We start from the raw sequence: 12,048 nt of genomic DNA, 5'->3' as shown, positions 1-12,048 counted from the left end.
AAAAGGAGGGGTCGCCATGGCCCCTCACTTTTCCCCATCACTCCCATCCCACTAAGCCTGCTAGAGAAGCCGCCTCAGCCGGAGGGCCACACTCCCTGCAGCGTGGGCATTAGTGCTGCCTGAGGTCTCTCCAGACAGTGCTGGGACACCTCACCCTGTAGCCCTTGATGCCCCAGGGTGATGCAGAAACACCAGATGAGAAAACATCCCGGCCGTCTAAAAATCCCCTGCCTAGAGCCACAGGACAGCTGGGGTGGGGTCTGGTACTCTCAGGCACACACAGGCCTTTGTGTTAAAGGGCCAGCCAACTAAAGGCCAGAGTGTCTGCGAATGCACCTGTCCATAGCACTCATGGCAGGGGACAGACTTCGGCACTGTTGCTGCAGGAAGGTCTGGATGACACCCTGCCCTCCAGGGAGCTGGGACAACCTGAGTGGTGGTCTGGGAAGTCCACAAAGGCCTTCACAGGTCAATGCCCCATCACAGGTCAATGCCCCAGGAAAGACAACCTCCCCCCACCTTGTGCCCCAGGAGCCCCTGGAGCATGGGACAATGGCTACAGCAGGCAAGCAGCACACGTACCAGTCATCTTTTATTTGGAGGTTAATTCCCATTAGGACATGAAAGGATTCAGCAACGATCGAGATTGTGTTCCTCACGGAGGGGCTCAGGCCAAGGTCCTGGGGTCGGGGGGTGGTGCAGAGCATGTCCTCTTCAGTGGTATTTGCGGAGCCGCTCGTGCTCTGAAGTCAGGAAGGCAAGATGGTAAGTATCTTACAAGGTTACAGTGAAGGCACAGCATGATAGGAAGCAGGCTGAGATCACACAAAGCCTTCCTGAGAATTCCCTTCAGAGATGACCCACGACCCGCCTGCCGGTGTCTGCAGAATCAGCAGACCTGGGGGGGGGGGGGGGCACAAAGACACCTCAGGAGCCAACCTGCCACCTGGCCAGCTGCTTTCTTTCCAGAAGGAACAGAGGGAACACCTGCTCAGACAAACAGCCCTGAGAACCCGTCCCTCAGAGGCAGCACCGCCCTGGTGCAGCAGAGTGGGAGTGAGGTGGGGGTGGGGGGTGTACACGACACTGTCAGAAACAGCCTAGTCAGAGGACGTCAGCAACACTTCCTGCCAATCTCCCACCAGACAAGCTCCTCTCGAGCCTCAAAGCCAGAACAGCCCTGCTTTTCTGGGGTACCAGATTATCCCACTCAACTCATTTCTCTTTCTGCATTGGCTACTAGGAAGATCGAGCCAAATTTTCACAGACCCTGCTGTATTTTAAAGAATGCTTCTAAGTATTCTCTTTATCCTGGCTTCATCGTGATTTTCCTGTGTTCTCTTTGTCACAATTTTCTCAAACAATATCCCACATACTGTACTCTGACAGGTCCCTCCAATTCTTTTAAGTGGAAACATAAGGGATTTACTAAAGGTCTCTCAGCCTCGGAAGAAGGTGGGCTGCTGTCTCTAATGAAATCAGTCACCACCACCCTCTCTTGGGAAACTGAAGGCAAGATGCCGCAGAGGCACTCACTGAGATGCTTGTAGGAAATGCAGTAGTTGAAGAGCACATAGCATGCCAGCACCATGGTAATCCCCGAGATGCTCCCTTTCCTCACGTTAATGTACTTGTTGTAGTACCGGTAGTAACCTGCAAATGCAAGAGGCGCTCACTGCCCTGCTGGGCTTCACATTTCAGTGAAGTTGAGCATACAGTTGAGTCTAGCTGACATTCAGGGACCCAGTCCTGCTCTGGCTGTTTAAGCCCCTCGCCCTGCATTCACTGGCTGATAAAGGTGACAAGCACAAATGCCAGTAAGGTCTCCAATCCCCATAGCCTAAACTATAAGCACATACCAGCTCCTGAACTAGGCCCACCTGGATTCCACCTCTCCCCTTTGGCCTTGATCGTGTAGCCTCCTGAGTAGCTGGGACTACAGGCATGCACCACCACACCCAGCTAATTTTTCTTGTGTGATTTTTTTATAGAGATGGGGTCTCTCCACATTGCCTAGGCTGGTCTAAAACTTGGCTCAAGCAATCCCCCCGCCTTGGCTTCCCGAAGTGCTGGGATTACAGGCATGAGCCACTGCACCCAGCCAAGATAGGCCATTTCAAATATTTGTCCTGGAAGTTCTGGCAGGGAGGTGAGCATCATATTATAGACTAATGCCCACTACGGTTCCAATTCATTTTCCTCTTAAAGAAGTCTTAGGATTTCTCTAAGAGGCAGACATACTGATTCCAAGCAATAGGAAACACGTTCTTGGCTGCAATATCTCAGAGCCAGCCTTTGAAAGCGCCAATCAACCATGAAGGTCCAAGGCCTAGCCACCCCTCCCTGTCCTCCTCTATATAACTTACTGCTTTCGGACAACAAGACCTTCGTCGCCCAAATTAATTCATGGCAAAAAGAGACCTGAAGACCTAGAGATTTGCTTTCATTTACACACATCCACAAGGCTCTGACCTCTTTGAAATGCTCCGAGAATGCCACTAGGGCTGAAGTCCCGCATCAAGATCCAGCTTGGCAGCTCCCCCAGTTTGACCTCTAGAAGTTTCTTGTCCTTCACTGGTACTGAAACGGAAGAGTGAGAAAAAATACCCACTGAACAATCTCCCAGTAACACACATGGCATCCTGCCACTACTTCAACTATGCAATAAAGGTGCATAATGCAATTACACAGAGGCTGCACATACATAATATTACAAAGAAATACGTCACATCAAGCCCACTATTTTAAGCCTGAGTCCATACAATAGCAGAACTGCTACAGCGTCGGCTTTATTAACCAACAGGACGTCTGAGTAACAGCTTGCTGGGAGTAACTCCAGAAAAGGGTCTCAAGGAAAGTAGTAACGTGGAGGATAGGAAAGACTACTGCAAAGCTAACATTTACTTGACATTATTAGCTTATTTCATCTTCACAACAAGCAGTTCATGCCTTTATCTTACAGGAGGGGAGGGGGATGGACTCAGAGAGGTTGGGCCACGTGACCAAGGTCACACACACAACGTGGGGGCAGAACTGGCCCCCCACGTCAATGAAGCCAATATGAGAGTGCCCTGTCCAACCCTGGGGATGTGTGCCTGGAGAACGTACCAGAGGGGATGTGGAAGGCGAGCGGCACGACGGTGGCCCCAAGTGTCTCACTCAGACTTGATGCACTTGTTTACTAGGGAAGGGCTTCAAGAAGCGCCTGGGTTCACACAGCTGCCAGCCTCCCCAGATGGGCCAGCCTGAGCAAGTATAATGAAAGAAACCCAAGGAATTTCCACCTCCAGCATCCTGGGACCACGGACGCCAACCATTTCCAGAGATAAAAATAAGAGATTACACATTCCGAGAAGTCAACTGACTTAGGAAAAACCACTCCAAATGACTGAACGGCCCCAGACCATATTCTAATGGGAGTCTGAGAACAAGGAATGAGAAGAATTCCTGGCTGACACTGCACTGTCCTCACATTTGGGCCCAGGAGGAGACTACGGAGGGTCAGGGAGTGGGTGGGCCTGTGGGTGTCAAGGAGATGCACTTAAGGAAGGAATGGTCTCCCCTGTTCTCCCTGCAAAGATTTTATTTATTTATTTATTTATTTATTTATTTTTGAGACAGGGTCTCGCTCCATTACCCAGGCTGGAGTGCAGTGGATATGCACAGGTGTGATCGCAGCTCACTGCAGCCTCACTGAGCTTCCTGGACTGAAGTGATCCTCCTGCCTCAATCTCCTGAACAGCTGGGACTACAGGTGTGTGCCACCACACCCAGCTAATGATCAGTTTTAAAAAGCTTTTAGCAGGTGTCCTATTGAGGGCAAAGAGTCTAGGACCACGGTGCCTTCTCAAAGATAACCACAAGAGGAGCCAGAGTAAATCATTCCAAGGGTTTCTTCTCCATTTTGGGATCAAAGGAAAGACTAAGGCTCTGTCAGGACCAGCCTCAAGAGTCTGCTGAGGGAGGCCGGGCACAGTGGTTCACACCTGTAATCCCAGCACTTTGGGAGGCCAAGGCAGGCAGATCACTTGACGTCAGGAGTTTGAGACCAGCCTGGCCAACACAGTGAAACTGCACCATGAGATCACGCCACTGTACTTGCCCAGGCTGGAGAGCAGTGGCACAATCTTGGCTTACTGCAACCTCCACCTCCTGTTTCTAGCCATTCTCCTGCCTCAGCCTCCTGAGTAGCAGGGACTACAGGCATGAGCCATGACACACAGCTAATTTTTGTATTTTTAGTAGAGATGGGGTTTCACCATGTTGGCCAGGCTGGTCTCGAACTCCTGACCTCAGGCAATCCGCCCGCCTCAGCCTCCAAAAGTGCTGGGATTACAGGCGTGAGCCACCGCACCAGGCCAGAAAACTCACTTCCTGATCCAGTGAAGCCATTTCTTCACATTCACATAAACTATGCAGGCATATTCTGCATCTTGTAACCATGTTCAGGGACTGGCATGGAGTCTGGCACATCAAAGGAGAAAAAAGCCAACAATTCACAACTTGTTTTTCTCCCTAGTTCTATTTCTGTATTATGAAGACAAGGGTGTTTCCTTAAAACTAACACATTTGGGGCCGGGCGTGGTGGCTCACACCTATAATCTCAGCACTTTGGGAGGCCGAGGCAGGAGGACCACCAGGTCAGGAAATCGAAGACCGTCCTGGCTAACATGGTGAAACCTCATCGCTACTTTAAAAAAAACAAAAAAATTAGCTGGGCGTGGTGGCAGGTGCCTGTAGTCCCAGCTACTCGGGAGGCTGAGGCAGGAGAATGGTGTGAACCTGGGAGGTGGAGCTTGCAGTGAACAGAGATCCTGCTACTACTGCACTCCAGCCTGGGCAACAGAGCGAGACTCTGTCTCAAAAAACAAAACAAAACAAAAAAAAAGCAAACCTAATACATTTGGCCAGGTGCAGTGGCTCACGCCTGTAATCCCAGCACTGTGGGAGGCCAAGGCAGGCAGATCATGAGATCAGGAGTTCAAGACCAGCCTGGCCAACACAGTGAAACCTCGTTTCTACTAAAAATACAAAAATTAGCTGGGCATGGTGGCACATGCCTGTAGTCCCAGTTACTTGGGAGGCTGAGGCAGAATTGCTTAAACCTGGGAGGTAGAGGTTGCAGTGAGCAGAGATCGCACCACTGCAAGTGACTATCCAGTTCATCTGAGATGCATCTATACTTATTCCACGAATTTCTCTTTTACTGGAAGGCAGAGGAAGGCCTCAGTCCTTGGTTGCCCTATTCAAATTCCCACCCCCACTCTACACACACCCACTCCTCTGCAGCACTGAAGCTTCCAACTGCAATCACTGGCTCACATAAAGAGACCCAGTAGAGTTCAGGGGCAGAGCAGACGCTGGGGTCAAGTTTCTGGGTTTAGTGCCATTTTGTAGGTGTGTGCCCTTGAGCAAGGTACTACTCCTTCTCAGTTTCCTCCTTTGTGAAATCCTTGGTACTTGGCCCTAGGTACTATGTAAATGAGAACTATTACCACCTTTCTGCCTGATTATGAGCTACCTGAAGGTGGGAATATCCCCACTTCCTGGTATATGACAGATTCTCAGTAATGGTTGTAGAACAACCACAGATCCTTGAGAGGAAGCATACTGTTCATTACTATGAAGCCACATGGAAATGACAAGTCTCTCCTGAGTGCTAAGTCCAGCCTGGGGGTTGTCCAGAGAAGAAAGATTTTAGGCTTTGCAAGCCACATAAGGTCTCCATAGCACAGTCTATTTTATTTTTAAACAATCTTTTTAAAAACAGAAAACGGCCTAATGCAGTGGCTTACGCCAGCAATCCCAACACTTTGGCCGAGATGGGAGGATCGCTTGAGGCCAGGAGTTTGAGACCCCATCTCTATAATAAAGAAATGAATAAAATAAAAACAAAAAACCATTCTGGGCCCAGCGTGGTGGCTCATGTCTGTAATATCAGCACTGTGGGAGGCCGAGGCGACCAGCCTAGCCAACATGGCAAAACCCCATCTCTACTAAAAACACAAAAATTAGTAGGGTATGGTGGCGGGCACCTGTAATCCCAGCTACTTGGGAGGCTGAGGCAGGAGAATCGCTTGAACCTGGGAGGTGGAGGTTGCAGTGAGCCGAGATCATGCCATTGCACTCCAGCCTGGGCAACAAAAGCAAGACTCCATCTCAAAAAATAAATAAATGAAAATAAAAAATAAAAACAAAAACAAACAAAAAAAACATTCTGAGCTCATGGCCAGACAAAAACAGGCCACAGGAAATCCAACTCACTGGCCATAGTTTGCCAACTTCTGATCTTATCTACTGCTGCTAATTCATATTTCAACTCACTTTATGTGCTCGTGAAATACTGTCTTTGTACTCTGGTGACAGACACCACCTAAAAGATCATCAATACAGTACCTAAGAGACATGGACTCCAATTTCTTCACTGGGGTGATGCTGAATAGGCCAGGCACATGACATGACCCTGCCTTATGGTCACAAAGTAAAGGCTGGGATGACCAGCTCACACCAACTGAGTACTCACTGTGGGCCAGGCAGTGTTCCAAATGTCTTTCATGTACTAAATGGATTGATCCTTAGTCCAGAGCTCTTGACCACAGCCCTATGTTTAGACACAATGCCCCAGTGTTCGCTTTTCACAGGTTGTCTCCTTAACACAACTACCATGTATGACGAATATGCCCATTTTACTGAAGGGAAAACAGCTTCCCTCTCATCTTTTCTGAACCCCTCTTCTTTTCTCCAGGTTGAGATTAAGAATACAGAGGCCGGCTGGAGTCAGGGGCTCGAAACTAGCCTCACTAACATGGTGAAACCCCGTCTCTACTAAAAATACAAGAATTAGCCAGGTGTGGTGGTGTGCGCCTGTACATCCAGCTAGACATCATGCCACTGCACTCCAGCCTGGGCAACAAAGCACGACTCCGTCTCAAAAAAAAAAAAAAAAAAACAGAGGTCAGGTGCGGTGGCTCACGCCTGTAATCCCAACACTTTGGGAGGCCGAGGCAGGTGAATCAGGGAGGCTGAGGCAGCAGAATCACTTGAACCAGGGAGGCAGAGGTTGCAGTGAGCTGAGATCAGCCACTGCACTCACTCCAGCCTGGGCGGCAGAGCCAGACTCCATGTCCAAAAAAAAAAAAAAGAATACAGAAACTGGGCCAGGTGGACACGGTGGCTCACACCTGTAATCCCAGCACTTTGGGAGGCCAAGGTAGGTGGATCACCTGAGGTCAGCAGTTCGAGACCAGCCTGGCCAACATGGTGAAACCCCGTCTGTACTAAAAACACAAAAATTAGCCGCCCATGGTGTCCGGCGCCTGTAATCCCAGCTACTCCGGAGGCTGAGGCTGGAGAATCGCTTGAACTCAGGTTGCAGTGAGCCAAGATCGCATCACTGCACTCCACCCTGGGCAACAAGAGCGAAACTCCGTCTCAAAAAAATAATAATAATAAAGAAAAATACAGAAACTGAGCTAAGACACACATGGGTTAATAAAAACTCTGCCACTATCAGGCTGTGTGACCTCAGAGAGGCCACACCACATCCCGAACGTTTATTTTCCTCATCTGTAAAATGGGATCGACTTTCCCAACAAGGACTGGCTGACAAGGCTACTATGGAGCATCTAGGACTAAAACACGGTTTAGCCCTATTTCAGAAACACACAAACAAAAATCATGAGTGTGCACAGCTGGATGAATGTAGCGATTTACATATAGGTGTCACTGAAAAGCCTGCTGGTCATAAGCCTGTCCTAGAGAATAAAGCTCATTTACCACGAAGCCTCAGGTTTGAATACCAGCTCAACCCTCTCACGAGTTGTGACCTTGAACAGGTCACCCCACTTCTCTGAGCCTATTCAACACATATGCATCGAACCTTACATGGTATCAGGCACAGTCCTAGTCCTGAGCTCCCACTGGAACATTAAGGGTAAGCTTTGGAAAGAAGGGCAGAAGCTACGCGTACCATTCAAGCGCGGTCGCAGCGGGAGAGGGAAGCGGCTATTTCTTAGTGGAAAGAGGGACGCAAGGCCCAAGGCGGCGCATTCCCAGGCCCAGAAGCGCGTGCCCCAGCTGCCTTCACCCTCCACGCCTAACCCAGTTGGCGCGGGCCGTGGGCAGCAGGAAGGCGCGGCTGGGCGGGCGGAAGGGAGTCGGGCAGCGTAAGACCCTGAAGTAGGGTCTCGCGCGCCTCGAGGTCGTGGCGAAGTCCCCGAGCGAAGAGCAGGCAGCTCCGCAGGTTCCTTCTGTCCCAGTGCGGCTTTGGAGCGTGGACCCTGGCTCCTATTTCCACCACGGCATCCAAGCAGCCTTACCCGGACCCTGACACTCACCGACTGACGCCATCTTGGAGTCCTGGTGTCCGCTGTGCCTGGCCGCGCTAGGGCGGCGGGGTAGGAAATGCACGCTCCATCCGGGAGCGTAGAGCAGAGGCTCACGGGAAGCAGGTCACAAGTGCGCACACCCTGGAACTACTAGAGGGCCATGAAGCGAAGGGCGAGGTGCCTGGAGAGCAAAAATCCGAGGGTCCTGCAGTTAGAGAGAGGGGGCGTCTCAGCCTGGTCCCCCAACTTAAAAGGGACAACAGGCATGCACCAGCACGGCAGGCTAATTTTTGTATTTTTAGTAGAGACAGGGTTTCACCATGTTGGCTAGGCTGGTCTCGAACTCCTGGCCTCACGTGATCTCCCCCCGCCCCGCCTCGGCCTCCCAAAGTGCTGGGATTACAGGCGTGAGCCACCAAGCCCCGTCTATTTTTATTTTTATTTTTTACTTTTCAGACAGAGGCTCGATCACGGCTAACTACAGCCTCGAACTCCCAGGGTCAAGCAATCCACCCACCTCAGCCTCCCAAGTAGCTAGGACTACAGGCGCACACCACCAGTCCCAGCTTTTTCTTTTTTCTTTTTCTTTTTTTTTTTTTTTGGTGGAAACAGTGTGGTGGGGAGTGGGAGTAGAGGCTCTCAATTTTGCTCAGTTTGGTCTTGAACTCCTGGCCTCAAGCGTTCTTCCTCCACCTCCGAAGTAGCTGGAAGTACAGGTACACACCACCATGCCCAGCTAATTATATTTTGTAGAGAAGAGATCTCTCTATGTTGCCCAGACTGGCCTTAAACTCCAGGTCTCGAGCGTTCCTCCCACCTCCCCTTCCAAAGTACTGGAATTGCCGGCATGAACCACACTGCCCGGCCTACTTCAATTTTGATTTATTTTATTTTACTTATTTATTTATTTATTTATTTGTTTATTACACAGAGTGTTGGTCCGTTGCCCAGGCTGGAGTGCAATGGTGTGACCTCTGCTCACCACAACCTCTGCCTCCCAGGTTCAAGCGATTCTCCTGCCTCAACCTCCAGAGTAGCTGGGATTACTGGCGCGCACCACCACACCCGGCTATTTTTGGTATTTTTAATAGATACGAGGTTTCATTATGTTAGCCAGACTCATCTGGAACTCCTGACCTCGTGATCCGCCCACTTCGGCCTCCCAAAGTGCTGGGATTACAAGCGTGAGACACTGCCCGCCGGGCCTCCGATTTTTAAAACAGCCTCGAGAGCAGGTCTTGCAGTCACCACCACCTTCGTTCAGTTCATTCTGCTACATTTCTTGTTTCAGAGGTGCCATTGTGGGGTTGGTCCATGTCTGCTCCCCTTCTCCCACTCACATATACAATTATAGGTGTGTGGAAGCATGGCCAGCATCTCCAGTGGGAATTAAAAATGGTTAAAAAAAAAAAAAAAAAAAAAAAAAAACGGGTGTGGTGGTTCACGCATGTAATCCTAGCACTTTGGGAGGCAGAGGTGGGTGGATTACTTGAGGTCAGGAGTTTAAAACCAGCCTGGCCAACATGGTGAAAATAGGAAAAAAATTAGCTGAGCGTGGTGGCAGGTGCTGTAATCCCAGCTACTTGGGAGGCTGAGGCAGGAAAATCGCTTGAACCCAGGAGCTGAAGGTTGCAGTTAGCGGAGGTCAAGCCACTGCCCTCCAGCTTGGGGGAAAGAGCGAGACTCCGTCTGGGAAAAACAAAACAAAACAAACAAACAAAAAACCAGGCTGGCCGCGGTGGTTCACGCCTGTAATCCCAGCACTTTGGGAGGCCAAGGTGCACAGATCACCTGAGGTCAGGAGTTCAAGACCAGCCTGGTCAACATGGTGAAACCTCATCTCTGCTAAAAATACAAAAAGTAGCCAAGCTTGGTGATGTGCGCCCGTCATTCCAGCTACTCCAGAGGCTGAGGCAGGAGAATTGCTTAAACCTGGGAGGCGGAGGTTGCAGTGAGCAGAGATGGGGCCACAGCATTGCAGCCTGGGCGATGGAGTGAGAACTTGTCTCCAAACAAAGAAACCCCGGCGAATATAGTAGTGTAGCGCAGTCGGAGTGTTCTTAACGGTTCCATGCGCCCTTGAACTCTGTCTTCAAAAGTTTATTTCACTTGCTCCTTGCGGTGCGGTGCGTGTTGACCATCCACGGTATAATGCAGGTATAATGTAGTCTTAGGAGTTTATAACCCGCCTTGGGCTGCGTCCCTAAGCAACTGAACCCCCAGGGAAAACCCTGCCCATTGCCCGAGGACCTATGTAACTCCCACTCCCCGGAGCTGGGGCAGATGGCCCCGCAGGAGGGATCAGGGATGGGGTCTACTGGACCCCAGGTGTCAGGTCCTCCGTGGGGCAGGAATCCGGGCTGGGGACCTTCCTGGTCCACCTAGGGAATCGTAAGTTTCACTGGGCTACTACGCTTTGTTTGACTCAGCGGTGCCAAGTCTGGCCTGCGGGTCTGATTTAAGGTCTGTTCTGGGAGGGGAGGGCGTAGAGGGCGGGCAGCGCGCGCCTTCTGCGGAGGTGCGAGAAGGGGACCTGGAAGACTACGAGGGACCGAAGAGACCTGACTGCACTGTGTCCGGGAAGAAGCAGCCTCCGGGTGCTGATGGACTTGAGGGCTGTGAGAGGGGAAGCCGAGGGGGCCGCTGTTTCGTGGGCCGTGCAGGGGAGCAGCGAAAGTCAGGAGTGGCCGGTGGCACCTGCGACCCCGTCTTTTCCCCACGCCGGCACTGGACACTCGCGGGGACGCAGGAGCTGCCAGAGCCCAGGATCCGCACACTGGAATCCTGGGAGGCCCTGGGAAGAGGCCGGAGGGAAGCGACGCGATGCCGGATCCCCTGGGCCAGATGGAAGGGCTGAGGGCGCAGGAGCTGTGATGGTATACCTATAAATGCCAAGGTTTTAGTTAACGAACTGGGGTTGTTTCAGGGAAGGTGGGGGTGGGTTGGAGGGAGCAGATTATTCCAAATATACTTTTTTTTTTTTTTTTTTGAGGCGGAGTCTAGCTCTGTGGCCCAGGCTGGAGTGCAATGGCACGATCTCGGCTCACTGTACCTCCGCCTCCTGGGTTCAAGCGATTCTCCTGCGTCCCGAGTAATTGGGATTACAGGCGCCCGCCGCCACGCCTGGCTAATTTTTATATTTTTAGTAGAGATGGGGAGTCACCATGTTGGCCAGGCTGGTCTCGAACTCCTGGCCTCAGGTGATCTGCCTAGCCTTGGCCACCCAAAGTGCTGGGATTACAGGCGTAAACCACCGCGCCCGGCCTGAACATAATACACTTTGGTTGATCGGACTCATGTGCAAATTCTTAGTGTTTCCCATGCAGAGGGCTGGGGAGAAGACAATCCGAATCCCTCACAACCCCTCCCCAACCTTCTTGCTAAACTGCGCTTTCTCATTTTCCACTGTGGCTTCCCATACGTTTCTCCTTAGGAGACTCCATAGCCTGAGGGAGGTGAATTTTCCCTAATGAGAAGAGGATTATTTCCGAACCCCGTGGTGGCATCTATTTCTATGCTGTTTCGTTTACTTTTACACTTCCCTCCGAATAGCTGCATTACAAAAGGGAAAGAACTCTTAGTCAATCCCAAACCATAATAAAAGGATAGTAAAAAAAAAAACTATACTGGTCGCTACACCTGACAACTGCTGAAATAGGGTCCATCTAAAGCACAAAAAACTTACACTTCTAAGACCTCGTGGCGCAACGGTAGCGCGTCT

The 12,048-nt window shown here is 50.9% G+C and overlaps 1 protein-coding gene and 1 non-coding gene across 3 annotated transcripts in view; one reads left to right on the top strand and one right to left on the bottom strand.

Annotated features, from left to right (window-relative positions):
• Positions 1–574: 574 nt before the first annotated feature.
• ATP5MF (ATP synthase membrane subunit f) lies at positions 575–8,422 on the bottom strand. Of its 2 annotated transcripts, XM_010375773.2 has the most exons (4): positions 8,337–8,422; positions 2,473–2,580; positions 1,537–1,653; positions 575–743 (listed from the first exon to the last, which is right to left on the bottom strand). In XM_010375773.2, the coding sequence occupies exons 1-4, from the start codon at positions 8,347–8,349 to the stop codon at positions 715–717; spliced, it is 267 nt and encodes an 88-aa protein (XP_010374075.1). In that variant the 5' UTR covers positions 8,350–8,422; the 3' UTR covers positions 575–714. The 2 variants fall into 2 exon arrangements, with proteins under 2 accessions (XP_010374075.1, XP_010374076.1); XM_010375774.2 differs by lacking the exon at positions 1,537–1,653.
• A 3,598-nt stretch (positions 8,423–12,020) lies between these two features.
• Positions 12,021–12,048, top strand: part of TRNAW-CCA — a 72-nt gene continuing 44 nt past the window's right edge. The window contains exon 1 of the tRNA in view: positions 12,021–12,048. This exon is cut by the window's right edge and continues 44 nt beyond it. This is a non-coding gene — a tRNA (tRNA-Trp).

The sequence above is a fragment of the Rhinopithecus roxellana genome, chromosome 6 (genome assembly GCF_007565055.1).
Source record: "Rhinopithecus roxellana isolate Shanxi Qingling chromosome 6, ASM756505v1, whole genome shotgun sequence".
Lineage (NCBI taxonomy): Eukaryota > Metazoa > Chordata > Mammalia > Primates > Cercopithecidae > Rhinopithecus > Rhinopithecus roxellana.
The sequence above is the reverse complement of the archived record's forward strand: the minus strand, read 5'-3'. Positions and strand labels throughout refer to the sequence as shown.

What these genes read in the sequence shown, in the direction of transcription:
- ATP5MF (XM_010375773.2), bottom strand. An exon ending in TCTCGGAGCATTTCAAAGAG is followed by an intron (nt 1,654 to 2,472) that starts GTCAGAGCCTTG and finishes TTGCATTTGCAG; the next exon opens with GTTACTACCGGTACTACAAC. An exon ending in CATTTCCTACAAGCATCTCA is followed by an intron (nt 744 to 1,536) that starts GTGAGTGCCTCT and finishes TCCTGACTTCAG; the next exon opens with AGCACGAGCGGCTCCGCAAA.